The sequence below is a fragment of the Astatotilapia calliptera genome, chromosome 3 (assembly GCF_964374335.1).
Source record: "Astatotilapia calliptera chromosome 3, fAstCal68.1, whole genome shotgun sequence".
Classification (NCBI taxonomy): Eukaryota; Metazoa; Chordata; class Actinopteri; order Cichliformes; family Cichlidae; genus Astatotilapia; species Astatotilapia calliptera.
In genome coordinates, this window is record NC_137424.1 from 41,272,176 (window position 1) to 41,286,665 (window position 14,490).

At 39.4% G+C, this 14,490-nt stretch overlaps 1 protein-coding gene across 2 annotated transcripts in view; it reads left to right on the forward strand.

Annotated features, from left to right (window-relative positions):
- Positions 1 to 14,490, forward strand: part of arap2 (ArfGAP with RhoGAP domain, ankyrin repeat and PH domain 2) — a 168,931-nt gene that overhangs the window by 128,192 nt on the left and 26,249 nt on the right. For both annotated transcript variants that reach the window (XM_026162146.2, XM_080290822.1), the window contains exons 19-23: positions 7,441 to 7,504; positions 8,071 to 8,234; positions 8,922 to 9,134; positions 9,353 to 9,458; positions 12,579 to 12,726. In XM_026162146.2, coding sequence (XP_026017931.2) covers positions 7,441 to 7,504; positions 8,071 to 8,234; positions 8,922 to 9,134; positions 9,353 to 9,458; positions 12,579 to 12,726 — 695 coding nt within the window. The remainder of the gene's footprint in view (positions 1 to 7,440; positions 7,505 to 8,070; positions 8,235 to 8,921; positions 9,135 to 9,352; positions 9,459 to 12,578; positions 12,727 to 14,490) is intronic.

Sequence of the window (14,490 nt, forward strand, 5' to 3'; positions counted from 1 at the left end):
CCAGAAGGGACTGTGTTTTGTCAGGGGATGGTAGGTTCTGGAGCACTGAAAGGATCCCTTTAGGATTCACAGTCTGTGACATGGGATTAACTGTTATTTTCTCTACAGTGACACCACCGCATGAAAGGTGCCCCTGTGTAACACTCGGGGATTAAATAAATACACTTTTCAATTAAAAAAACAAAAACAAAACATGTTTCCAGCACGGTTCACCTCAGACTGCATCAGTTTTATTTGCAACTGTGATGTCTGAGAATGTTTTCTTTCTTTTTTTTGCATCTGGCTGCCAGAGTTATAATCATTCCAGTCACCTCTAAAATGCATTTAAAAAAGATTTCCCACTGACGATAAAGCACAAGCCTTAATTTTTGTCTTTTATTCGTTTTATTCTTAATTGCCTCGACTGTCATTTATTCTCTATTCAGCCCAATGACTAAACATAATGATTTATTGCTCCTTGCTAGTTATTCGGTATTCATTTCTCTTGGCTATGAAGCACTTGTAACTTGTTAACAGCAACAAAAAAGAATCATATCCCCAAAAGAATGAGAGTGCAATACGTCTTAAAACGGCTTCCCGGGGGCTCAGCTGTGTACTTGAGAGGAGATTGATCTTTTTGTGATGTCTTGTGTCAAGATATCTGCGGCACAAATAACAAGAAGCAAAGTAAAATGAGGAGAAAATGACAGATAGAGCTCGATAATCATTAACCTGTCACGGTGCACAAATCAGCCTTCCCACCCAGAACTTTGTGAAATGAAAGGTTTTCAAACAAGATAAGCACATTAAGTTTAAACTCATTCAGTGCGATTTTTCTCAGTGGATTTCTCTATCGGCACTGGCCTAAATAGAAAAAAAGGAAGTTAATCCCACTGCTCTGCTCAATCATCTAAAGTTTGAGATAGGCATCAGCACAAGACTGCTGTCCAGCATATTTGGCAGTCACATTTAAAATGTGTCCACAATGAGGTTTGTTTAAGGCAAAATTAGATTTTTAAAAAACTCATTTTTAAGATATGTAACAATCGCCGGTCACAGCTAACACGTGTTTCAAAGTCGCTGATAATTCATCTTTAAATGGATGCTAACGTTAGAAATAGCCAATTCGGATTAGACTAGAATTTTTCTCTTAATGACATGCTACAACGTTACATTAATATGTTATATGTCATTTGATTTTTCTGAACAGTATCAGTAAGTTTGAAGGTGCTGTTATGGAAAATGGGGAATACCATGTAAGTCCACTTTTCCAGATACATTGATGAAGGTCCTCCCTGGAATTTCTTTAACCTCTTGTAGCACTTTAGAGCTCAATTTGTAATAACATATACACAAGATTGCTTATAGGGTGCTTACAGATAACAAGATACAAATGGTGCCAAAACATCATGACACAGTCTTGTTTTTATAGGAACATAACCAGATTACGACCACTTGGCAGACAAGTTAGTCAGGTCTGCCATTTCAAAGAGACCAGTTGCAGACGACTTGCACTTCTCGGTGTAGTCTGACTAAGTTGCTGTCAACGTGTTGGCAAATCTATTTGTGTTTATAAATTAGACTTCAAATATTAGCAAACCTTTGCTAATCTGTCTGAAAGTGATTGCAGTCAGTTTGAGTCAGGCTGTGATTGGTTGGAGACAGGTTGCCTCCCACCAAGTAACCTGTGCAACTGCCAAATACCACAAATGAGTGCAATCGCTTGTTGACCACTGGTTTTCCTACTTGCAGGGATATCGCAAACCTTTTTTGCCGGTGTGACAAGCGTCATAAAATTGTGAACCTTTTTTTTAGTAGCCAGTAAAAGTGACCTTTAAATCGACTGAAGAAATTGAAACTGGCCATCACGTGTGATAAGTAAACCAAACACAGAAATCATACATATTGCACAGTCACACAGTAGGTACCTGCCGATCACAAAGTAACCACACCCCAAATAATACCCCGCTTTATTGTCTTTACTGTAAATTAGAGCTGGGCGATATGAGATTTTTTCATATCACGATATGTTTTTTTCATTTCAGGCGATAACGATATCTATCACGATATAAGCCAAATAACTATATTTGTAAGATTTAAATGTGCCGTTGCTCACAAGTAAAATGTGAAATAATCAGCAGCTTGTTTTTAAATATTTATTTCCCATAATAAGTTCAACAGGGTAGATGTACTTAAGGAACATGAGACTTTTTCAGATAAATAAAGGCAAATATTGCAAACTACACAAAAAGCAGCCGCTAAAGCGTTTAAGTTTCAAAATAGAACAAACGAAATAGACTAAATTGTCAATTCCACTTAGAAACAAAATATTAATTCTAAAAATAAATCTTAGTTTGTTTTACAGAAGAACAGACAAAACTGACTAACTTTTGTCAATATCAAATAAACTGAGAACTAAAAAGAAATTCTCAATCTCTCCTTGTTGTATAGCTGAGCTTTTCAAACAGTTTTAACAGTTACTTTAGTCTGACAAAAGCCGAATGACGAATTAGCGCTTCCAGTCAGAGACTGAGGCTACGTCCACACGTACACGGGTATTTTTGAAAACTGAGATTTTCCGTTTTCGTTTTAAAAAATAATCCCGTCCACACATAAAGGGAGAAATGAAGGAAAACGCTGCTATGAACATGCCAAAGCAGCAGGTGGCGCTAGATTCCTAACCGTGCAGAAATGTTGGCCAATCAGAAGTCTAGAAGCCTCGGTGGGAAAAAGTAAACAAAGCTGGGGCATAGAAGCAGAACCGAGTCGTATGTGTGGAGGGACAGTAACTGTGTGTATATGTAAGCAGAGAGTAGAATTAACAGTAACAGTATTGTAGAAATTCATTTCACCGAAACAATAACGTGGCGCACAGTGTGACGCATGCACCAGTTTATTGTATTTCCAGACTTGCTTTCGGCACAATTTACAGTGCACGCTACTCTGTTTTTTGTCAGACTTTAAATAGCCGAAATACCTTCAAACTACGGAACTTCTATGGCTCTTCCGTTCGACAATCTCTCCGGCATTGGAACCATCATCTGTTTTCTCTTCGGTCACGCTCGGTTGATTTTTCTAGTCGGCACACTCATTTCCTCCATTACGCGCTGGCTGCTTCCCAAACAAACACACGTGCGGCTTGGCACTTGTGCTGTACGTAACAAGTCACGCGACGTGACGCTGCGGCTGTAATTGGTTCAGCTCTGCGCTACTGAATTTGGATCGGCTGACCTTTTTTTTTTTTTTAAGAGGACAAGAGCGGCGAGGTCTATCGCGATAGCTTAATTTCTCTATCGAGTAAAAGTTATATCGCGATACATATCGTTATCGTTCTATCGCCCAGCTCTACTGTAAATAGTTCCATATTTTTCAAAATGAATATCTGTATGCTATAACAGTGATTGAGACACAGACAGTAAAAAAGATGAATATAGCTTGTGGAAGTCCCTTAAACCTGCATTTTTTTAATGGTCAGCAGGGGGCGACAACTCTAGTTGCAAAGCCTTTTGGCTGCATAGAAGTATATGGAAAAAGGGCCCTCTACTCTCTTGCTTAGTGAGCTCAGTAAACACGATCCTGATGATTTGAGTCGTTTACAGTTCATATTGAATAAAACATAAAGTTAATTTTTAAGTGTTGGTCAGTATTTGAGTCAGAAAGAAGATAAGTCGAGATCAGTGGCTACCAACTTGTCAATTGCAAGTCATTAGCCAATAAGCATGCAGTGTTATCAATCCTACAGTCTGATTCATGATAGCTATGCTCATCTTTTATTGTATGACTGAGATGAGTCATTTTTCTAAAACATATAAATAGTCTGACAAACAGACTTTTATTTACAGTATCTTTCCATGCCATAGACAACCAGCAGGAGTTGCAAGTACAGGGAAAAAATAAAAACAATCCACTTTCTTTCTTTCCAGTTGTATTTACTGACAGCTCAGTTCCTAAAACACCACCGTGTGTAATCAGACCCGAAGCCCTGCAGAGGTGGGACGGTCATATTGTGAGCTTATCACATAATACTTGTAAAAATAAAAAGGGGAATCAAAATGCGCTAATGGAAATGTGGATTTAAAATTGCTCACATTTTGTGAACAAAAACTTAATGAAAATTTCCTCCAGGAAGCTCAGTGCAAATTAAAGAGAGAACAAGGCCGCAGAATTAGTTCCTTATCACACAAACATATTAAGTAATAAAACATTTCCAACTGAGCTGTAAGATGGATAAAAGAGGATTGCTGTGTGTTTGTTCAAACGGCTATGACAAGTGTTTTACATTTACCTGATAACACTGTTAATAAACCTCTCTCAAGTCAATATCAGTCTCTGAAGTTCTTTGCTTTCCCCTTTTGTTGCTTGGATCAGAATGAAACACTGCGCCCTTGAAAATCTGCCAAAGAAAATAAAAAGCAAATTACTTGTTAAGAGAGACTTTTGGGGATTAATAGTTTTTGCTGTTTAGCTCAACATACAAAGGCCTATACGAGTACAAAGGATTTGCTAGCCAAAATAACACTGTGATGTGTAATGCTTTTACCAGTCGTCTATCTCGCTTGTGCCAACAAATTGAATTGTGTCTGTACAGATTATTGATCAGTCTGTTAAATATTCAGTAGAGGAAATTGAAAAGTTTTTTTCTTGTCACTCTAAAGTAATGACAGTTATGGATATTTCACACAAAGAATAAACTACACACATAGGAATTCTTATTTTTTTCCCCTCAGGGTACCGAGAGTCTGACTGAACCAGATTAATTGTGGGGTTAGTTTTAGCACGACTGAAAGCAAAGGGTAGAAAAAGGTAGAAAATCAATATAACTCGACTTGTATAGCTTTCCAATTTATAGATTATATCTTGTTTGTTTAATCCTGGAGAAACAAAGTGTGAAGGACACTCTAAAGTTGAGTTAAAGTAACCAGCAGTCCTTGTAGAAGCACGTCTTTCCCGTCAGCAGCCAGCTTATTGCCATCGAACAGTTATTTTAGGACCGAGCTCCTGCCTAAATCAATGAGGCGAGAGCCATAAGTTTTATTTCAGAGGTCACCGGGATGCAAAAACCTTCCCACAAAACGCAGTTTGAAAGTGTTTATCTTCCAAATGATGTTCCTCCTCTGTGTACACAGCATTAACTTAACATTGTGTGCCAACCAGTCCATCACCCTTAGCTTATTCTACCAGAGTCCTAAATAAATACAATGATTGATTTTTGATTAATTAAAAATCCAATACTCCAAAGTATCTATGGATTTTCATAAAACGTATATGTTATTTATATACTTGTGTATACTTGTGTATGCTTTGCCTGATTTTGCTGCTTACCGTGTTTGTGGTGTTCCAAAAACATGTGTTACACAGTGCCCTCCGGTGGGCAAACTATGCAACATCAACACATAACAGAAGCTCTTTACTTTTAAAACTTTCACTTTCAAATTGGCCAATAGAAAGTAATAGCAATAACAGCAGCCTGCTGATAAATTGGTCAGGCTCAAATCATGTACCTCAGTCCTCAATCACAGAGAACTAGTCTTGTTGGGGACCATCTGGCAACAACCGGTAGTTAGGGAAAAATGAGTCATTGCCAGAGGTTGCTGCCCTTTTAACACAGGCCTGGTAGAGACTGGTCACTTGGTAAACATGTATATTTCCTGACCAGTTAGCGACTGATTGCTTGCAGTCGCTAGCATGAAACTGGTCACACAGAAGTGCACAGCGCTGTACTGAAAACCTTGTGATTTTTTTTGGTCCTCAGTAGGTTGCCGCGGTCACCAATAGTTTGCATGGAAGATCTCAGCTAGTCTGCAAACACTCGCAAATTACTTGCCAACTAGTAGTGAAAAATACAATGCAAACAGGAAACGGAGAACATTTACCTTCATAGGCAAGGTGTGTAAAGCGCTTTGAGTGCTCAGAGTAGAAAAGCGCTATATAAGAACCACTTCATTTACCATAGAGAAATTGCACTTTTTCAAATGTTTTGGTAGCAGCAATACGTTTTACTTGTGTCGAAAATTATCCGTTTCCAGTTTGCATTATACTTTATTTTACAGATAAGCTAGCATCTTCCATGGCGACACCCACTAACCACCCACCAATTGGTTGGGCAATGTATATGTTTAGTGATCAGATTTTTCTAGGTGGTCACCAGCTGGTGTCTAGGCCTTAGTAACTGTGGTTTTAAGTAAATAATATTTAAATAAGTTGGTAAACTATGGATTCTCCTATATATTTCTATGCAGGACACTTTGAGTGCCACATCCCTGCTGTTACAAGCTATAGCACACGTATAGGATAGCTTTTTTATGGATACAGTCAGCCAAGAAGAAACCAAATACACTCTTATATCCATCTGTACTTTAGTAATGAGTAGATACGCCCACCACCACACTATAGAAACTGAATTTCAACTACACACAAAATTTTGACCATCTGATTGGCTGTTTGGGGCCAGCGCTGCTATTTTTACTGTTACTTACTAGATTTCTACACAGGATTTGTCTCTGTGAGGAGAAACGAAGCGAAAACACTCATTTCCCCCCGATTTTTAATCTTCTGTAACAAAGCATGTAATTGTATAGCAAGTGTTTCTACTGAGGTACAGACCAATCTCCAAAATTCAACAGTTCTTTAAGGTGAAGTCCTGCTTCTTTTTTCGATTTTGTATCTTTCTGTCTATATATGTGAGCACAACCAGTGCTCGAGTGTGATGAAAGTGCCAGATGTTGTTGCTAGGAGATTTGTGCAGAGCCTCATATCTTTTTTTGTACTTTCTCTGCTGCGTGTGATTGTTGCTATGATCCAAGCAGCTGTTTGAAGCCCCAGAAGAGATTATGGCAGAGCGCTCGAGTCCCTGAGCCCAGTTTCTGTGGATCATACACTCTTATTCCGATTTCAAAAGATTGATTCTGCAAAAGAGGAATGCCAGTAACCTTGTATCTGTTTTCCTTTCCTTTCTGTCTTTTATTTGATGTCTTAAATACTGCGCACAGTGCAATCTTGTTTAGTTGCATTTCAACCAAATTTATGTAAACCTTGATGACAAATGAAACGAGTGTTTACGCCCCACTTCCCTCGCTTGTTTAACTCGGCCGTCAGACGCTCGCACACAGCCTGAAATCATGTTTCCCATTACAACAAGGAAACGCTATTAACTCCAATGCATTTGGCATTTTCCATCACTGCACTGTTTTCTCACTTATCTCATTTTCCCAGTGTATACCTACACCTTTGAAAAGCCCAGTCAGATATGTCTAGATATATTTTAGCAGGGTGTTATTTAACTGATTTAAACAGCAAATGTATACTTAAGAGCCGATGAATGAATGCATCACCTCTCAAGTTCCATGGCGAAAGTTTTCTCAGGCTTTGGAGTGAGATCAAATAATTCTAAAGATGTTGCTCATTTGAATGTATGCCTGCATTTTCTAAACCTTGCTACCTTTTTTTTTAACCCCACTCCAGCTGTCTCCACACATACTGAGGGTGAGGACAAGATCCAAGTCCTGCTGATGGTGGCGTGTGGAAGGTATGTCTCTAAGGGGGGGAGAGGGAGAGGAAAAAAGCCTGTGCTAATTGGAACTGTATTAGCAATACAGCAACAATATGCTTTATGCGGTCCTGTTAGCTTCAACTCAGCCTTTTGTCTTGTTAGTCCAAATGCACCTTACCTACTGTAACCATCCAAGGTAATTAAAACCTCGCCTCAGTTAGAGAGAAGGTGTGAGATGGCACGTAGCATCGCAGGCCTCGCACAAGCCAACCAGTTTAGTCTCGCTTTTAGCGTTGTGCAATAAAACTTTGTCTTTAATTGCTGTTTGTTTGTATGTTTTTTTTTTTCTTTCTTTCTTTTTTTTTTGATCAAACCTACTGGGAAACCAGCGGTTGTTTATAGACGTGTGTTCTGTAGAAGCTCTTTGGATTCCTTTAATCATGTCGGTTGTTAATTTAATGACTTAGCAGCGCGTTTCTAAATATATGAACTTAAGGTCATCGAATAGGAAGCGCCGTGTTGTACGGGCAAATCACAGGATGGCATTCTTCACCAGTAATTACTGTGTTTCTGTCTCTCTTTTTTCACATGTATATAAATAGAACAGTTTACATTCATGGCTTCAACAAGATGGATTTCACCGTGTGGCACTCTGCTATCAAACTGGCTGCTGGCACAGACGGCAATGCGCTCGGCGACCAACAGCTGACTAAAAACGGTGTTCCTATTATAGTCGACAGCTGCATTGCTTTTGTCACTCAGTATGGTGAGCTACATTGTATCTCTCAGCTAAAAGAGTTTGTTGTTTTTCTTTAATTTGAAAAAAGAAAGTTCTGCATTACTATTATTATGATTTCCCCTTGAGCAGCTGATTCATCCAGTGCACTGTGTTGCGATGAGAGTTTCATGCTTTCTAATGTTGTCTGGCAATGCGCTGCCATTATCCTATCTCTTCCCTTTTAAAAAAACAGTTTTAGAAGTGTGGAAAATAAATGTAGCACAACTGCACTCTGCTGTTAATCAGAGGAACGCTCCATACAAAGTTAGAAACTGCATCATACAGAGTCCTGGCTTGGTTAATGTATGGTAACTGTGGACTTTTACAGTGTCACGGTAAGTAGTGTGCTGTATAATGAGGGATTGGAATAAAAGTTAACTCTGAGTGAGACTGTGAAATGGCACAGAAGGTTAATATACCTTGCACTGACAATTTTATTCCACCTGCAATTTAGATTCAAATGTGCTTATGCAACGTTGTTAAATCCTACAAGTCACACTGTCCATAAGGCTGCTTACTTTTCTATAAATGCATCCTGTCATATAGAAAATCTACATGCTGTCATTTTCTCTTGGAGATGCTACACGGCAGAGCTATTTGTCATTTGGATAGAACATGTGCAGAAGGAAGGTGGCGATTTCTTATTAATCAGCTGTCTTCTGACACTGTACCCAGGTTTGTGCCAGGAGGGAGTCTACCAGAGGCCTGGGAATCCTGGTCGAGTGTCTCACCTCCTGGAGGAGTTCACCCATGATGCCCGTAATGTGAAGCTGAGGGAGAAGGAGCACCAACTTCAGGATGTGACTGACACGCTGAAGAGCTTCTTGTCTCAGGCAGAAGATGCACTACTGACCAAGGAGCTCTATCCATACTGGGTGTCAGCTCTGGGTGTGTGAGCTTTCTGGCATGTGGGATGTCAAACACTATAAAGTCTGCAGAGTTGTAGGAAAGAGAGAAATGCACAAGTCCACCATGCTAAACTGTGTGAATTTGCAGAGTAATTTTAAACATATTGTAAAAACCCTTTTGTGGCATGTGTTTGAACATAAGCTTTTGTACTTGTGTTTATTCATTTTATTATATTTCTTCTCTGCTTGGTTCGGTAGATGAGAAGAGCGAAAGGCAGAGAGTGAAGAAGTACTCCGCTTTCATAGAGAGCTTGCCAAAGATAAACAGGTCAACCCTTGAAGCCCTGCTGCAGCATCTTTACAGGTAAAAACGCACGAGATCACAGGCATCGAGCTCTGACATGTTTAGCATTTGTGTTAGTGAAGCTGTTTTATTACAAAGGTCAACTTTTACATTCTGGGAGGGAAACTTTAAGGGTTTTTAAAAACTCGAAACCCGAGGCGCAAAGACGACTTAAACAACATTGTGTTAATAAAAATAACACAACACAGTAAATAAGATGATAGAGCTGGTTTCTAACCACTAACCCTGTACTCTAAAATGCATCTTCTATTTATGTATGCTCGCTATCCACACTAATTATGTGCTACAGATGGAGCAGTGGAAACTGCTGCACCTACACAGTGCAGACAGAGTGGGTGAGACACAGACAGAGAGAGAGAGAGACCAGGGACTATTTTTTAATAACCATAAATAAGTGGAAGGATATCAGCCTACCAGATAAACCTGTTGAAAATCCTAGCATTTGCCAGATTCCTTATTTCTCTGTAGTTTTTTGTAGCTGTTTTTATGCATGGAAAACAGCTAAGCTCGTAAGCTAATTAGCTGCATTAGCTAACCAAATTTATCCTACCTGTGCTTAGACTTCACAGGGAGGTATATATTTTTTCTGCTATAATCTAATTTTATTTAAATGTTTGTGTTTAAACAAACTTTCATTCTCTAAAAAATTATGTTCAGTGGAAGGGAAAACAGTGCTGAATGCTAAGAAGATAGCCTTAGCCGTTTAAAAGTAGCACATCTAGCTGTTTCAGAGCATCACCACACAGCTAGTTAGCAGCTAAAAGCTAAATGAACCTATTTGTTAGCAAGCTAATGTTGCTAGTCAGTGCTGAGATTTGGCTTTCAAACATTACTCATAGCTTTCTGGATTATATGTATTTTACATATTTTGCAAAGTGCAGTCCAAATGCCGTAGCATCAGCTTACACAGATATAGTAACTGTTAGGAATAAAATGATTAAATAAAGCTGGTTTTTATGATTTTTATATACACATTGCGATTTGCTCATGAAAGAGTTAGCACTGTGTTTTTTTTGAGGGTGGGAAGCTTCATTCAGCGCTATGACTGAATTGAATTATTGTGATTGATGTAGAGTGCAGAGGTTTTGCAACATGCTTACTTATCATGACTAGTTAACAGGATGATTTTTAACTTGGCGCCGAGCTACCTCAATGAGCTTCTCAGGTTACACCTGTCAGAGCACTTAGATCTGCTACCCAAATTCTTCTGGAGCAACCTCGTTCTCGGCTGAAGTCTCGCGTTTGCTGTAGCTGCCCCGGTCTTATGGAACAACCTTCCTGTCGCTATCCGGGCGTCTGACTCTATGCCACTGTTTAAATCACGGCTTAAGACTTATTTGTTTAATCTTGCCTTTCCACCTAGTTAACACTTGGTGTGCGCTGGTACATTTTTTATGCTTGTGAACTACTTTTATATCTTATGATTGTCAAGGTTTTTATAATTGATACGTGCCAGGTCCTTTCTCTTTTCCCTCCCATCTCCCATCTCCCTTTTCCTATTTTATTTTTGTCAAGCACCTTGGTATACCCTTGGTTTTTTAGTGTGCTTTATAAATAAAGTTTATTATTATTATTATTATTTTTGTCTGAGCAGAATGTCCCGAACTTAGACAAACATGACATTTGGATCCTTGAGTTATCAGTAACAAAAAATGCCCACGGCACACACAGGCAAAGTTGAGTGCCAGACAACTTAAGTTTTGCCATCCATTGTTTCACTTTTTATCACTGGTATCAACTTCTGTCTCCTGGGGCCAGCAGCACAATGTAGCAGTTAGTCATCTTTTGGTTGTTAGCAGATGGATATGACACGAAAACATCTTCACGCAGTGTAAAGTCAAATGAGAACCAGGGTCACATCTGCATGACCCAGCATCTTCGTGATGCACAAGTTTTTCTCTTACTTACTGCAGCAAAGTTCAAAACCAGCCTAATTAGTTCGACCACTTTTGCAGCAACTTGTTGGCACTAATTGGGATTAAAAACCCATTCTTTGATAGCTACTTTGCAATATTATGCATTTGTAAGTTGACCTATGTTCTTATCTGACCTTGTTGCTGATGAAACAAGTGTGGCTCTGCAGAGGCCGCTCTGCATCACAGACAAAACGAGCATAGTTCAAAGGTCATGAGGCCCGAGCGGCCCTCTGGTTGCTGCTTGTCGCCTGCTGATTAGCTGCATTGTTTCCTCTATTCCCCTAATGACCCCCGTTTTTTTTGTTTGCTTTTTTCCCCTCCATCTGACCAATACTGTTAAATATTCTTTCAAATTAAGTCTGTTTGCTGAACAGTGAATGCACTGAAAAGTTGTTGTGGGGGAAAAACAAACCAAGCTGAGAAGAAAAAGATTGTTTTTGTGAAGTAACAGTGTCCTTCGGTTGAAAGCGATGAATCAATTCCATATTGTTTCTAGCGAGCGCTGGCATTTTTCAACTGAGACAGATTGTGTGGCTCATTATTAAAGACTCAGGCAATTAGCAAACACATAGCTGAGGTCTACAAAACGAGCGGCGCTATTTCTGGCTGTGCGCTGCTTTTTGTTTCTTTTCATGAAAATCATATATTTTTCCCTCAGTTGGTTACACCGCTGAATTCTCTACTTCTTCACCTCTGGATAATTTGAACTGTGGAGATTTCTAGTAATAAATTACAGCCGTCTCGCGCGTTGTGGACTGAAACTACTGATTTACTGTTTGTTTTACCTGGAGTGGAAATGCAGAGACAAACAACACAGAAGATACAGAACCAAAGAAAAAGCTTGCACAACTTTGATACTGTGCTGCAGCTACAAAAACCCCTTCTTCCACCTCTTATGTTGTTTTTTAAATATAAGCACACTGCTGTCTTCGTGTATCATTCACTCGATTTCCCTTGGAAACCTGCAGTGGATAGATTTAGCTCCTTTTGATATAGATTGTTTAGAGAAGACTTAATTGACTTGATGCTTAATTTGGAGCGAGGCCCGATGTTTCATTCAGCTCTCTGTGTGCTCGTGCCACAGCGAGTAGTATGAGTGGGCTTTAGAGGCCACGAGAGCGATTCAGCAAAAGATATGAGCCACTCGTGTCGACCTGCGGGTACATTAAGGGATTTTCTAAGCATGTTTCTCTCTGTTATTCAGGATCCAGCAATGCTCCCACCTGAACCGCATGCCAAGTGAAAAACTGGCTTCCGTTTTCTCCTCCTGCCTGTTCCAGACTCGAGGACAAACCACACAGGAAATTAGTGTGGTCCACGACCTAATCAGCAACTACATTACGCTCTTCAGTGTAAGTCTGAAATGTTCTTGTGGGGTTTTCTTTTCTTTTGTGTTGATAACCACGAAAAACCGATTGGACTGAGCTCAGCTGCTTGACATGGATCTTCCTCTTGTACCTTAGATAACATCCAGTTTTTATCACATAAACACACATTGCACAAGTTATAAAAAAAACAAACAACCAAAAAACAAAAACAAGACGGTTGGTACATTCAGTAATATTCAACTCAGGTTATTGCCGCGTTGTGTTATTGCCAAATGTACGCTGCACAGACAGGTGGCACAGATTATATTAATAAAGGAAAAACAGGTCACCTAGAACAGAAAAGTAACAGTGGACTCTGTGGTTCAGGACATGTTTGGTCGAAGTAAAAAACGAGCCCAGCCTTGTAAAGCTCTCTTCTATATGTGTGGAGTCTTTCTGGTATCACCAATATATCTGATGCTATCTTTAGGACTAAACGGCCATTTTTTCTCTTGTTTCTTGTTTTCTGTTGTTGGGTTAAACAACTTTTAACTGTGATTAAAGTTAATGTGCTGTTTATCTTTCGTGCCTGGCTCACATGATTATAATCTGGACTTCTGCTTGTTAAACAATATAAAGAAATGCAGATGCCTCCATACGATCCTCTTATACCTCAAATGAACAACAAGGTACCCTAGCAGATTAATAATAGTCAGACACTGGTAATAAATGACATAAATAGCTTTGTATTTGTGGTTTAATATATATAGAGAATTTATCGTTTGTACTTTTAAACATTGCAGAGGACTTTGAACTGTAGAAGAAGCAAAGACATCCTCACTTTTTAGACCTGCTTTGCTTTGAGCTGAGCTTCAAACCCACGGGAGTTTACATTTCATATGATGCATCTTACATGAATCAGTCTCTCAAGTTAAAACTTGTCCGCGACCTCCTTGCGACTAAGAAATATCAGTGGTTTCCATGTGATTGCATTGAATGTCTTCACACAGTAGTTACCATGACACACTTTTGATTGGAGGGTAATTACCCAGGTTGCCTAGTTGGACCAACATGCTCCAGGTAACCGTTGTCCAACTCGGACCGACAGCAGTCACTCTCAGACATATTGGCCAAGGTTTGCAAGTAATTATCATCTAATTTATAAATGCAGACAGATTGACAACATAATGCAATTAATTAGAGTCACACTTGAGTGTAACTCATGTGTGGCGCCTCTCTTTGCAGTAAGGCACTTCAATTAACTGGTTGCCAACTGGGTGTATTCCCATGATATTCCTATATTTTGGGAATTCTCCACACCGTGAAGACAGCGTGGTGTTTTCTTTTCTTTCTTTTTTTTTAAGGATAAAAATCTGGCCTTCATTTGAAAACTGGGTGAAGAGTCGGAAAAATATAGATCTTATCCTGCGAACGCTGTCATGTTTCGCACAGTCAGTGTCAGACGTGTTTATCATTCATCCTGTAACACAGGATAGAAGCTGTAATGAATGTGTAGACAATCAATGGCTGAGTAAAAAAACCGAAACAAAGTATCCAGATATTACCATATTGCATATCTAAACCAAGCTGCAGGCATGACTTTATTTACACTTTCTTACAACCATCTGGGGAGCTGAAGTGTTGTTGCCAAATCTCCACAACAGGCTTGACTTTGCTGATGTGTGGATGGGAAAGAGGGGGGGGAGCTCAGGATCAATGTTACCCTTGGAGAGCTGCCTGGCTTATGGGATACGCAGCACCGACTGACTGTTAATTCCCTTCGGAACGCCCGGATCCCTCTTTTTCTAA